This window comes from Necator americanus, chromosome IV (assembly GCF_031761385.1).
Source record: "Necator americanus strain Aroian chromosome IV, whole genome shotgun sequence".
NCBI lineage: Eukaryota > Metazoa > Nematoda > Chromadorea > Rhabditida > Ancylostomatidae > Necator > Necator americanus.
This window is the reverse complement of record NC_087374.1, coordinates 52,096-65,281: the sequence shown is the minus strand read 5'-3', so window position 1 is coordinate 65,281 and position 13,186 is coordinate 52,096. Positions and strand designations below refer to the sequence as shown.

At 40.4% G+C, this 13,186-nt stretch overlaps 1 protein-coding gene across 1 annotated transcript; it reads right to left on the bottom strand.

Moving 5' to 3' along the window:
• Positions 1–498: 498 nt before the first annotated feature.
• Positions 499–10,262, bottom strand: RB195_000019 (uncharacterized protein; the record flags this gene model as incomplete). The annotated part of the gene is made up of 8 exons (XM_064196146.1): positions 499–573; positions 629–796; positions 3,016–3,124; positions 3,182–3,394; positions 4,901–5,037; positions 5,106–5,189; positions 7,072–7,224; positions 10,113–10,262. 8 exons carry the CDS (start codon positions 10,260–10,262, stop codon positions 499–501), a joined length of 1,089 nt encoding a protein of 362 aa, XP_064052027.1.
• Positions 10,263–13,186: the final 2,924 nt, after the last annotated feature.

Here is a 13,186-nt window from a genome sequence, read left to right as displayed (position 1 = left end):
TTTTTGATGTCTGGTAAGTCCATGAAGTTATCCTCTTCCACTAGTTTCAAATCTTCTGCAGTGACGCAGTGAGTTATGAAAGCGATTCGATATAATAAAGTAGGTATAGATTATTTGAACTGGTACAGGATTCCTCAATTAAAAATATAGCCACAGAGCAGCTTTTGCACACGGAAAAACAGAACGGAAGAGTAACGAGGAGACAGGTTATACAAAGTATATCGCAGAATAGTCGTTTATTTTGGACAAGGTAAGTGAGGTGTTCTAGCTAACAGCGCAAAATTACTATACGTTTTTTGCACAGGAAATCAGTGATATGTTTATTTCTACACCGTATAATTACAGAAAAAAACTCGAAGAAGAACGATGACAAGGTAATTATCTGCTTGCAACGCTTATACAGTATCTATAGAGCGAAAGACAACGCTTTCCTAGATTCGACCATACCCGTAATAATGACATCAACCATGCGTACATGTTCAAATCTACGCTGTTTCGTTAGAGAATCTGATCACCGGGTTGGTGGCAATCACTGAGAACCAGCTCTGGCTTGATTTTAACGTCAGTTGTAGCCTTAAGTAAACAGAGTTACATCTATTTCAAATTATAGAAACGCATGGGTTTACACCTCTGTTAGCTTCGTGTGGACCTCAGTATGTAGTTTACGTTTCATCGATTTTCTCTGCCCTCTGCAAAGTGACTGAATAGCAGACCGGAACTGTGGATTGAACCATGAGTAGATCACAGGATTTAGAGCCGCTGATGTCATGGCGAGAACATGACAAAGAGCGAACACCTGAAACTGATTAAGAAATGGTGGATCTCTACTTCGTAAAACGTAACAAATTTTCATGGAATTTTTTTGAAAGAGGGGCCAGGCAATCACCTTAATCATCTGTATCATCTTGACCGTTGATCTTCGAACTGGTCGAGCGACGCCAATAATATTTCGACTTGTTCCGATCGTGTGCAAGTGTTGCCCAGTGTCATATCTTCTCTCGAGAGACTTGAAGAGCACTGTATTTTTCTTATGGCTCTCGAGTAGGGAGTTTTCTTCCGTTGCGTTTGATGTTGCGTGTTATCCAGCCGTTTACGGCTCTAGCACAAAGGTTTTCGTTAAAACGCATCAAACGTCCGAGCCACCTCGTAGTCAGTCCTTTCCGAAACCCTGCTAGTTCATATGGCTGTCCGTTATCTGATGTTCTTTCTTTTTTGTTTAAGATTACTTTTGTGAAAAGCTGGTAGATGACAGACAGTAATAGTTGCCGATATTTTGTGGGTCTCCCTTCTCAGTGAATACAGTGTGTTGACGAGGACTGGCGGCAGGTACGTCATATGTTCAGGCTCGATTCTGTAAGTGAAGTAGGACTCTTCACTGTCACCATGGCATGTCGGACTTCGGAAGGGAGAAACTCTAAAATCCACCCAGTCCATTTTCCCTCAAATGGTGAGGAGGCATGTGGAAGTGGCTGTCGAAGAGATCTGAGTAAAAGTCCTGTATGAAGTTTTCAAACCCCTTTCTCTATGCTGTAGTTTTTCCATCTGGGTTACGGAAAGCAGTAACTCTTGTTTTACAAATGACGAAGTTCCAAATTCTTCAGCAAGTGCTGTTGGTCTTCTCTATTCGAGGTCTTCTTTTGTCACTTCTCTGCAATCCTTCGTGAGCTCATACGTAGGTTCATAGTTGCCTTGAGCTCGTGCAGCTCCACGTTGACGTATTAGCTCTAGAGTTTCCTGAGACAAGCGTCACTTGGTGGTTTTAAAACTCTCAGCATTCCTCGTGAAGTCGTGAATTTGATCAACGAGCCCTTAGTATTCCTTGTTTCGCTTCGTGAACTTCTCTCCTCTCTGTGTGAAAGAAAATCTTCCTCGAAGAAGGCGATGGTCCGATCAAGTATAATACTTTGGTATAACGGCGAGATCCGTCATGCAAAACCTTTTACTGATGATAATGTTGTCAATTTCATTATGGTACTCTCCATCGCATGGCTCCCACGTCCAACGTAGAGAGTAGGGCTTCTGGAATTACAAGTCATGAATAGATCTTAGTCGTTATGATAAACTCGGAAAGCTTCTCTCCCTGCTCATTCTATTGAAAGTCGTTGGTTCCGATGTGAAGTTCTTAAAGGGCCAATTTTGGCGTTGCAATCACCTACTATAACCTTGTAAAAGGTATGGCCCTCTCTGTAGAACTTCTCCAGGTCCATGTAAAGAGACTTTGACTTCTTTTCCTTCGTAGCTTGGTTTTAGAGCGTAAGCGACGAAGATTGTTAAAATTTGCGTTAAACCACATCTTCTCATGCGTAAGTTGTTTGAAAGAACCAATGTTCATTGCCATACGTGTTGACTCTTCTGTAAGATGTTCCTAAGAACAATTCTTCTCAAGTATCATATACGGCGTCCAGTGGGTGGCATTGTCTCGTCTCCGTCACTCGGATGACGTCGTACTTAATGTCTAGCTTGCATCATCAGATCTTCTATAAACGCTTCCGATGCAAGCGTACGTGCGTTGATAGTGCAGATCGTCATCCTAGTCCTTTTCCGTTTCGGTAACGTACATGTTTCCTGCAACCCCATTTTTTCTGGCGCTACCGTAGAAGGCTTTCCTCTGGAATCAGGGGACTCTTTTCTATTACTGTAACTTGCAAAGAAATTTAAAACCTAAAACTAGGTTGCAATCTTCTAGTCCCATGAGCTTTGGGAAAACGTTGCGTCCTCCCGTCGTCGGCAAATGGAGCTTATATGTTGCTCCTCAAAGTCAAATTATTGCACGCTTTTGACCGCATAGACGTGCATGATACAAAAGGATTATGAGCCGATTCTAGCACGGCAGAAACCGGGAGTCCATCCTCAAATCCTCAAGCGTCTCAGGGCAGGCACAAGGTCGCTTTTGGTCCGCGATTAGCCTATCTGCCAACGGTGGACTCGCCACGTAGTCTCGCTGTGATCATTCTAATGAGGCAACAGAAGAGCAAATTTATTCCTCGTAAGAAATCATAATGAGCAGCTCCTTACCGTTGAGAACCACGGGCTACCTACAGATGACCCTAAGTCTCGATAGAGGTTAATAGCATTCAATGGCATCCACGCAAAGATGAATCCCAGCACCATGGCAATCATCATCCTAAAGATGTCTGTTAATAGATGTTAGTACAAAAATTAATTTCCAACTATAGCAAACCTGTTAGCCCGTGCTTTTCGATTCACAAGTTTTTCCTCGGACTCTTTCAGGAGAGTTTGACCCCTTCTTCGCTCCAGCTGTGAAGACATTACTCTGCTAATCAGCCAATAACATACGGAAGATATCAGTGCCGGGATACCGAACTGGGACAGAAGAACCGACAAGCCGTATAGACGCCGACTGGGCGAAATGAGGCCTGATTCAGTGTCTGGCCTGAAATTCAGCTGTTATTGTTAATTTACGTATCGAGCTTCTTAGAGAGCTTATTCTTAAGAAGCCATTTTTATTAGGAATACAACTGAAATAAAACCGCATACATCTTTCTTCCTGCACACAATTTATTTGTTACACCTTCTGATCTGCTGTGAGCCGATCTAAGTCGTAGCCGTTGCGTGTTGACTTCATCACTTATATACTTAGATGGCCCGTCTTCACTGAACGTGCGAGCCCCAGCATCTCTTCCACTCGTTTCGTTCCCTCACCATTGTCATCCAAGATGTTTTCAAGTTTCATGAGTGGCGTCGACGAGGTCCTTGAGCCGTATCCAGCTGAGCTCTCAGCTGGTCCATCGGTGTAGCGAACACATCACCCCATTCCGTCCACCTCCATCGAGGACGTTCAGCATCCCTTGGGATCCACTCTAGCGTTCTTTTGGTCCATCCACCGTCGATTCTTCTCATAATGTGACCGACCCATCTATGCTTTGGTTTCGATATATATTCCACTGGGTCGCGAAGACGGGACATTCCTCTTAAGTTGGAGCTGCGAAGACCAGCTAGGTGTTATGTGCGCCGGTTAAACTTCAGGAGAGATCTCTCAAGGGCTTTGTGGGTTGAGCTGAGGTATGTTAATTTAGTATTTAAGATATGAGGAAATAGTAAAAATGGTGAATGCTGAGGAGAAGTGCAATGTTATCTTTAACTGCAGTGCAAACGTTTTATTTTTCCGAGTTCTACAAGTTTCCAAAATTTACTATTTTCTCAGGGGTTTCTGGTTTTTTTTTGCTAAGACAATTTAGTTTTCAATGGATGTTTTTTTTACCGTCATAGCAACGAAGCGAATCAGTGAAACTTGAAGGAATTAAAGGCATTCCCCCACGAATCTGAGGTGGTGCAGATTTCAGGTGGAGTATTCGTATACAGGATGGGAGACTACGGAGAGGCGGGTGATTCCGTCCACTTGTTCTTAATTGCCGTAAAAAACGGCCCGGAAGATACGGCTTCATTCGTTTTGGCGCACCATTTTGTACAACAGTTTCGATTGGAGCGCGCCAGTCTTGTGCGGCGCCGCATCTTCCGGGCCGTTTTTTACGGCAATTAGCAAGAAATGGACGGAATTACCTCCCTCTCCGTAGTCTCCCGTATACGAGTACTCCACCTGAAATCTGCACCACTTCATATTCGTGGGGTGATGCCTTTAAATCCCGTTAACAATGTGCGATCTGAAAAGTGATTTGTCCTTTTTCTTACTGTAGGAGGCTGTTATAATTATGCGATAGTGCAGGAAAAGTTCAGGAAAATACTAGGTCCAAGGTAAGGAATAATGTCTTCTAAATGCAATTTGTTAAAGAAAAAAAAAGTAAGATTTGATCTGATCTCGCTTTACTCTAAAACATGGGGAAAAAGGAATGAATAGGAATAAATATGTAGCATAGCTTGGATATAGTACGTTGAAATTTAAAAATGAGTTTTAACTAGAGAGAATTGGAGGAAAACATACCAAATCTCTTCGCAGAAAACTCCACAAATCGTCTCAAAGCTGACTGCTTTGGAAAAAATGCCGGTTGGCAGCGCCAACGAATACCCGAGAACCCAAATCCCAACGACTATGGCGATGGCTCGATTATATCCAATGAACTACAAGCAAGTATTTTCTATTATGAGCATCCATATCCTGCTGCTATTGAATTAGAACAATAACTGACCTCTCTGTTCGGTCTAGTGATGAGAAGGCAGCGATCGAGGGCAATTATAGTAAGCGTGAAGCTGGAGACAAAAATACTACCACCCTGAACAAAACAGAAAATGAACAGCGTACAAAAAAACTGTGGGAATTGTGGCCGACGTATTAAATGCTAAGCTTGCATCTTAATCCTTCAAACAAGGTGTGAACGTTAGCCTCATGATTGACCTACAAGAAGCTCCGGGGCTCCTTTTCAAGTACTTAGTTCAAGTATACATAGGTTAGAAATTTATGTTAAGGTCAGATCAGACGATCAGATAATAGAAGACTAGAGAACGTGAAGTCAGTTGCGTCTAAATATAGTCGGGTCAAAACGACATGAAACACGGACATTTGTGCAAGCGGCTGCGCTCAAAGCGGAGCGGTGGAGCGTAGCGGTTGGGATCGTGTAAGGATCCACGCTACCGCCACACACCTCTACAGTTCGCCATGGTCCCACCTCGATTCCAACCGCTGTCTCCACCGCACCGCTTTCGAGCGCGGCCGCTTGCGCAACGCTCCGTGCTTCATGTCGTTTTGACCCTACTATATGATCTCTTGTAAAAGAACACCTTGAAGCAATGATTTCGACGGAATTTACGCCTATCGTCGCATTGTTGACGATGAGAATAGAGTGAAAACGCTGCTCATGATAAGCAGATTTGTGACGGAACGAATGGTTGGAGAAACCGATAGCTTAGTTTGAAGATGTACTACGTTAGAAACAGGTCGCTTCAAAATCTACTGAGGACTCAACCAATACAGAATTTCGCCTCTGATTTCGTTCTATACTCAACCTTATGATGCAAGTTTCTTATTGTCTGTTACAGAAATGCTTTTTACGTTAATATAAAATAACACTGAGGTACTAAACAGAATCTCCGCAACATTCCTACTTCAACCATTCGACCTCTTCAATGATTGTCAGTGTTTGAGTTTTCAGATTCCAATATGTTCTATGACTTACCTCCTTTATATTTTCTAATTCCTTCCCCTGGGCATTCCACCGCACTTCTTTAGAAGTTGGTTCTATTCTCTTACTTCTTGCAGACAATTGTTCCCACTTTCAGGATTTGTTTTCGATTTTTTTTTTGATTTTGTCAAGTTTTACAAACCAACAAATTTTTCGCAATATTTCCACGCTTATTCAACATATCGTAATTTAGTAGGGTCAAAACGACAACGAAGCACGACGCAGTTACGTAAGCAGCTGCACTTGAAGCGGCGCGGCAGAGCGTAGCGATTAGGGTCGAGGGAGGAGCCTTTCTAGCACTCTCCGTCGCTGCAGTTCGCCCAATTCCAACCGCTGCTTCGAGTGCAGGCGCTTACGCAACTGCACCGTGCTTTTTATCGGTTTGACCCGACTATATGTACACTTACAAAAACGCTGTTGGTGGCCTGAACAACATTAAAAGTAATTCGATCAAAAATGGAGCGTCCATCGATGTAGGGAGTAGATAAAACTAGTCTAGTGTTATTTTCCTGCAGCCAAATGCGCTGGCAGTGAAGAAGGCTCAACTTTACTAACTTTATACGGCTTCGGGCGTTCCGGCGCGCTATTTTCTACAAGGGGTTCGATTGAAGCACGCCAGCTTGTGCACGCGCCGCTTCTTCCGGGCAGTTTTTTACGGCAATCAGGAAGAAATGAACGGAATCACGCCCCTCTCCATAATCTACTATCCCGTATAAGAATACTCCACCGGAAATCCGCAGCACTTCAGACAAAAAAAATAAGGACAAAAATATCTAAACAAGTGTATTAGCAGCACCTTTTCATTTTTTATTTCTGCAAAGCTAATAAAAAAGGTGCTGCTAATACACTTGTTTAGATATTTTCCCTTTATTGTCTTTCCACAGATGTGATAGCACTTCAAACACCACACATCGACCCAACAACTGCTACTTACGCTCTACTTGCCTAGATAAAACGAAAATAATCAGATATTCACCTGAAATACACCTATCAGCTTGCAGATTGGCTTTGGAAATATCCATTCACGTGTGAATAAGGTGACTGCTGTCCAAGGAAGTGAGGTGAGTGACATAAGTAGGTCGGAAACGGCCAAACATCCAATAAAAACACTGCGGACAGATAAGGACACCTGTAACTGTGGCGTAAAAATTGTAAAGATCAGCGAAAGAAGTACAGCAGCCTATAGAAGAGTTAAAGGTGTGCTTCATCCATCAAATTTATGGAAAATGAAGAATCTCGGCAAAGACACACAAAGGCTGTTTCTATAACTATTAGCAGAAGAATATCAGCGCAATTATATCACAGAAATCATGCGTTGGGTGATTTTTGCCTGATTCCGTCCTAATTAAAGCTGCGAACAATAGGATTCAACAATTGGATGAAACACCACGTTGAACGGATACGAAACTCATAATTTTCTTGTTTTTATAGTCATATCAGAAATTTTGTTATTCTTCCATAAACATCATGCAAAAAAAAGAGAGATTATTGATAGTAGGTTTTCAAATGTAACCAATACACAAAAAATTAGTTGCAATTATATTACAGAGATTTTCATTGCTGCTCAAAAACGATCTTGTCTCCTTTATCTGCGGGAGACGTTTCGCTTCCTGTTTCTACATAAGGAAAATGTACATACATGGAAACACAAAGCGTAAGGTCTCTTATGGATTGATTGTGCCCGCGGAACTACAAGGTTATGTTTTGAGCGTCTCTCCGTGAATGGCGAACGGCTTTTTCTCTAAACAGCCCAACTTAAGAAGAAAACACTCTCTAGCATCCAGACGTCAAGCTTTTAACACTGAAAATTTTTAATACGAGAGAATAATCCCAAATAATCTAGTAATAATAATAATCAAATAATAATCTCTGCATGGTCCAGGCCGCGATGAAGATTTCTGTTTTCTGGTTGAAACTTTCCGGATGTGTGAGCCCACACCACATATGACAGGCTGGGTGGTTTTTTTTTTTGAAAATGATTAGAGTCGGTATCGGTAGAGTCGATGCTACATTAAAAAAATGTTTTTTACAGCGTTTATGAAAAAAAGGTTGTGACTCTGCTTGATCGCTCGTGGCTTCTAATGTTAACGTTTAGGTGCAGTAAAGGATAAGCGAATTAAACATGATAACATTGTCGTGGAATTCTATTCATCTGGAAATTATTAATTAAAACGCTACCATACCATAGGTCTACTGCAATATTCTTTCAATTCTCAACTATAACGCATAGCACATTTGTTATTCATCAGGAAAAGTAGGAAAGTGCAATGAAACTTTCGAATATTATCCATTTCACTAAGGTATTATAGTGCTGAACTAAATGCTTGGTTGGTTCGTTCTTTTCGGAAAAAGAAAGTTCTTTCCTATTCAAGAAGCAGGATGTGAGATATGAAAGACAACTGGAGCCCATGTCGCTCACATGTGTCAATTACTTCTTTTTCATTTTCTCTTAAATGGTTAAAATTTCTTAAGATTCTCTGCTGTGAGCCTGAATATTCGTTAAAATATTTGAGATGACGAGCACAAATAACGTGCGTGAAAAGATGTTTCACCTCCATTTCCGATGTGTACCAACGGCGAGAAAACTTGTGAATTATACAAAAGTATGAAAGTGTAAAGAGAAGTATAAGTAAATTTCTGACATTTCCTCGTAATTACTTACAAAAAATACTTTCTGTAAAATTTAGGAAAGAAAATATTCACAAGTGTTAATGATCCCCTCAGTAACCCGCGCTTAAGGAACACGTCACAAGCGTTTAGTTTTTTTTTTAGATGCAAGCTGAGGAGCCTCATTAGTGAATTCAAAACTCTTAAAGAGGATGCACTGCAAGCAAAGCACATTGCAAATCGCAGTTCCAACGAATCCATGATTCATCCAGAAGTAACGCGTAGTCCAATTTTACCAGATATTTCAGCTGTTGGGTTAACCGATGAAAAATTGAAATTGATGAAACTTTTTTCAAAATTTAAGATGGAGTCTCGTTCATATTTTGAAACTCTTTCCGAATTGAAAAGTTCGACTTTCAATGAACATCGGCATAGTTGAATGTAGTATCGAGGTTGATAAGCTGTACACGAAGTTCTTAAATAAATTTATCATAAATCTTCCTCTTTACGAATTTCTGGTAGACTTTCAGTGCCCCCTTTTAGAATTCTTTTCAGATACTTTAATTAATGAGCTCGAGAAAACATTGACAGCGTTCATGTGAGTATCCGAAAAATCCGAAGTTGTAGCACGTGCTACCGTATACGTTGTCAATGAATCAGTCTTCAAAATCACCTGCCACTGATCTGTTTATACGACCACTCTTATTATCTAGTGAAAATCAGCTGCTTATCCTGATTTATGAACCCTATTATCAACCGTCTGCAGACCTAAGGAAAGAAAGCGAAATCCAGGGCCCATTTAATGTTTTTCGACAGCACTTCTGTCCAATCACCATATCGATTTCATTCCCAAAGATCCACAGAATTTGTCCTTCAAAAATCAAAATTTGATTTTGTAGATGAGTTTCTGTCTCTTTGATAACCGATTACAATACAAATCTAAAAACCTCCCTAGATTATTTACTAAAGCAACTTTTTGTTTTTTTAATGATTACTAGGTACATAGTCAAATCAAATAATTTCATCGATAATTCTTTTTACAAAGGTGTCTTAAATATAATGGTTTATTTGGAAAATAAATTGCTGTTGATTGCGGCACTATTTCCAAAACATTTGCTTAAATTTGAAAACATTTACGATTATTCACCAATTTGCTCTTTTCCTTTCCTTTAGATTTTCTCGTGGAAGCAAAAAAAAACCGGTTGGATCTCCTCATCTCATCTAATTCCTCAGCAATATAAAATTATTTCGAAAGTGTACTGGGGTGTGGATTATCGACAAAAAAAAGTGTGGATCAAGCGTGAAGTGCACATTAGGTTCGAGCAGCTGCCCACTAATTTCGCAGCGATATTCGCGCTTCGATGAAGATGCTCTAAAATAGAACGGATCTTGTAAGAAATAAAGAATTACCTGGTTGAAGGACACTACATATAGAACGAGTACATTGCCGACAATAGCTGCAACCCATACCAAACAGTAGAGAACAGCAAATATCGCTCGTACAGCCGTGAGATCTATCGCTTCAAATGATCTGTCTTGAATTCTAGTACAATTTGGCATCTGAAAAAATGAACAACCAGTGGACAGGTGCTATGGCAACAACGACGACTCAACAAATATCTCTCAAGAAAATATATAATGAGGAATAAGCAATAACAACGCTGAAAGCAAAATAATTACTTTCAAGAAATCAAAGAATAACATAGGGAGACGTGTTAGGATTTTTGACGATGCGTTGAAGAAGTGAGCTTGGAGTGAAAACAACTTCCAAGAATAGAATTTTTGAAAAGTTATCTTAACGGATATTTTCGTAAATTACCTGCAATAATCATTAAATGCAATATCGTATAAAAACAAAAGGTAAAAAGGAGATAAAAATGCAAAAAGAAGATGATGATATGAAAAAGCACGGCCAATTTGTTCTAGTCTTTTTACCTTTAGCTCCTAATGAACAATTAGGAGTGGAGAGAGTTTAGGAAAGCGGATATTGAAGATCTGCCAGAAAGTGGAAGTGCACTGAACGAAACGAAGTGGAGATTTTTTGAGACTAACAAGAATTTCCATAGTTTTCCTTAATTATAAAAGTGAAGAAAAATCTAGACAACTGCATTTTGCATAGCATGGTACTACCTATTTCTCTTTTACACGTCTGTTTTACTCTTCTTTTTTTTAATTGCATTTCCTCTTCAAGGCTACGTTCGTTCGATATTTGTACTTCAACACTATGTTTGTTTAAAGGCGCAAAGTTACCTTCTATCTCTGAGGGATATACATAGCCAGGCAACCTGAATCCGCAGGGTCATTAGTTCTTTTTTCTGGGGGTTAATAACAGGCCTTAAATCAGGTAATAATGTTTATTTTTATTTCCGGTTTTTTTTTCGTGTTACTCTCATCTACGGTCGACGAAATAACTGTAACATATATCATCATTAACTATGAGTACTGCGTATAATTGTGGGCTAATAATAGCAAATAACACATTTAAATCGCATCGTCACTCTTTGAACAATACAGAGAGAGGTATTGAGCTTTCCCTGAGGGCATAGAAAAAAATCCAAATAAACAACAATAGTAATCGCGTGAAAAAAGGACGAGTCCATTAACGACAGAGCTGTCTGTGTACGTGAAACTGAAGCGTCTGCCGCCGCCGGTTGCTTGTTGCCTTCTAAAAAGGGTGGAGCGTCGGTTGAGCGTCAAACTTCAGATCACATTACGGTACGCTGTGAAGATTAATTGAGAGATTTCTAAGAAAGTGCGTGAAAAAAGTGTGTCAACGCTTTACTTCCACTTATTTCTGGAGTCTTTTCGAAAAGTACATAGTTTGGCAGCGATCTAACACCGTTTCCATGTACGAGCTCATCACCGGCAAAAACCGAGGACAGCAAACAGTACACTATGAATTATGAGCACGGAAAACAAACAATTTACTTAAAGGCAGAATACCACGAATCTAACGTGATGTGGATTTCCCGTGGAAAGCTTCTATACAGGGTATACAGGAAAAACCAGATGGTTTTGCTCATTTCTCCGCTTTGGATGTAAAAACGTCCTGGAGTGATGCCGTTCGTGGAGTGATGTCTTTAAATTTCTTTTTTATGTTTAAAATCGTTCCATAATTATAACTGGCTTGTGTAGAGGCAGAAGTCATAGTTTACACAAATTGAAACATTCTGCTCTCCTCTGAAGAAGTCTTTAACAGCACAAATCATTCCATAATGATCCAATCTGAAACGGTAGCTTAGTAGGCTCGAAATTAAGAATAACGTGCTAAAATTCCTGATACATAGTCTTAATACCAAACCGTAGAATTTATTTCGGCAGAAAATTATTTGCATGAGGATCAAGCAGTGGCTTTCAATCTGAAGCCAAAGCTCATCTCTCTATCCGGAAATTTTTATTTGACTCTCAACGGGATACGTTCCTAAAGAATGTTCCACGGATCTTGACAGGGATTTCCTCGAGTACGAGAGACTAAACGATGCAATGAGTCCAAATGAAATTTGCAGCTAGTGAAAAAAGATGAACGTTTTCAGGTTAGATAGCGCTTTATTCCTTTGGAAAGACGTGCGAAACTGAGGATGGACATGGATAAAAGATTACGGATTAATTATTTATGTTTGCAAAAGTATTTAAAGAGGAAAACCTCACTAAACTTTTCTTTTGCAACCAAAGTATGCAAGTACCTTCGACCGTTAATTCTCATTAAGCACCTACAGTACTGAATAAATACTGAATAAATAAATATAAGCTGTCGAATTCGGCGAGAGTAACGACCCACACGAGGAAAATCCAAAAAATCTTCTTTTCCATCAATTGTTAAAAACCAACAATTGCTAGAAATCGGAATCTGCAACGTTTGTTGTTTGCTTTCTTGAAATCATAGGCTGAATCATGACTCAAAATAACTAAGTAAATGTCTACTGATCTCATAGAATTATACGTAGACACTTCGAAGACAATATCAACATCTTCCGAATCTCTTTACGTCGGATTTTGATAAGGGTATCCATAGAATTACGTAGAACTGACAAGCAGAGCTGAGCGAATACCAACGAGCTGAGCGAATACCAACAACACAACAACAAAAAACCGCCCGGAAGATACGGCTTCAGGTGTGCTGGCACACTATTCTCAACTTCGACTGTTCGACTGGAGTTCGACTGGAGCGCGCCAGCCTTGTGCGGCGCCGCATCTTCCGGGCCGTTTTTTTACGGTAATTGGGAAGAAATGGACGGAATCACCCTCCTCTCCATAATCTACTATCCCTTATAGGAGTACTCCACCCGAAATCTGCACCACCTCAGATTCGTGGGCTGATGCCTTTAAGTATGCTGCAATCGCAAGTAGTCGTTTTGAGTCGCAGTTGTGAAACGGCAGCTTCCGGGACGCTTTTACATCCAAAACGGAAATGAGCAAAACCACCTGGTTTTTGGAAATCTACGACCCTTTATAGAAGCTTTCCACGGGAAATCCATATCACCTCA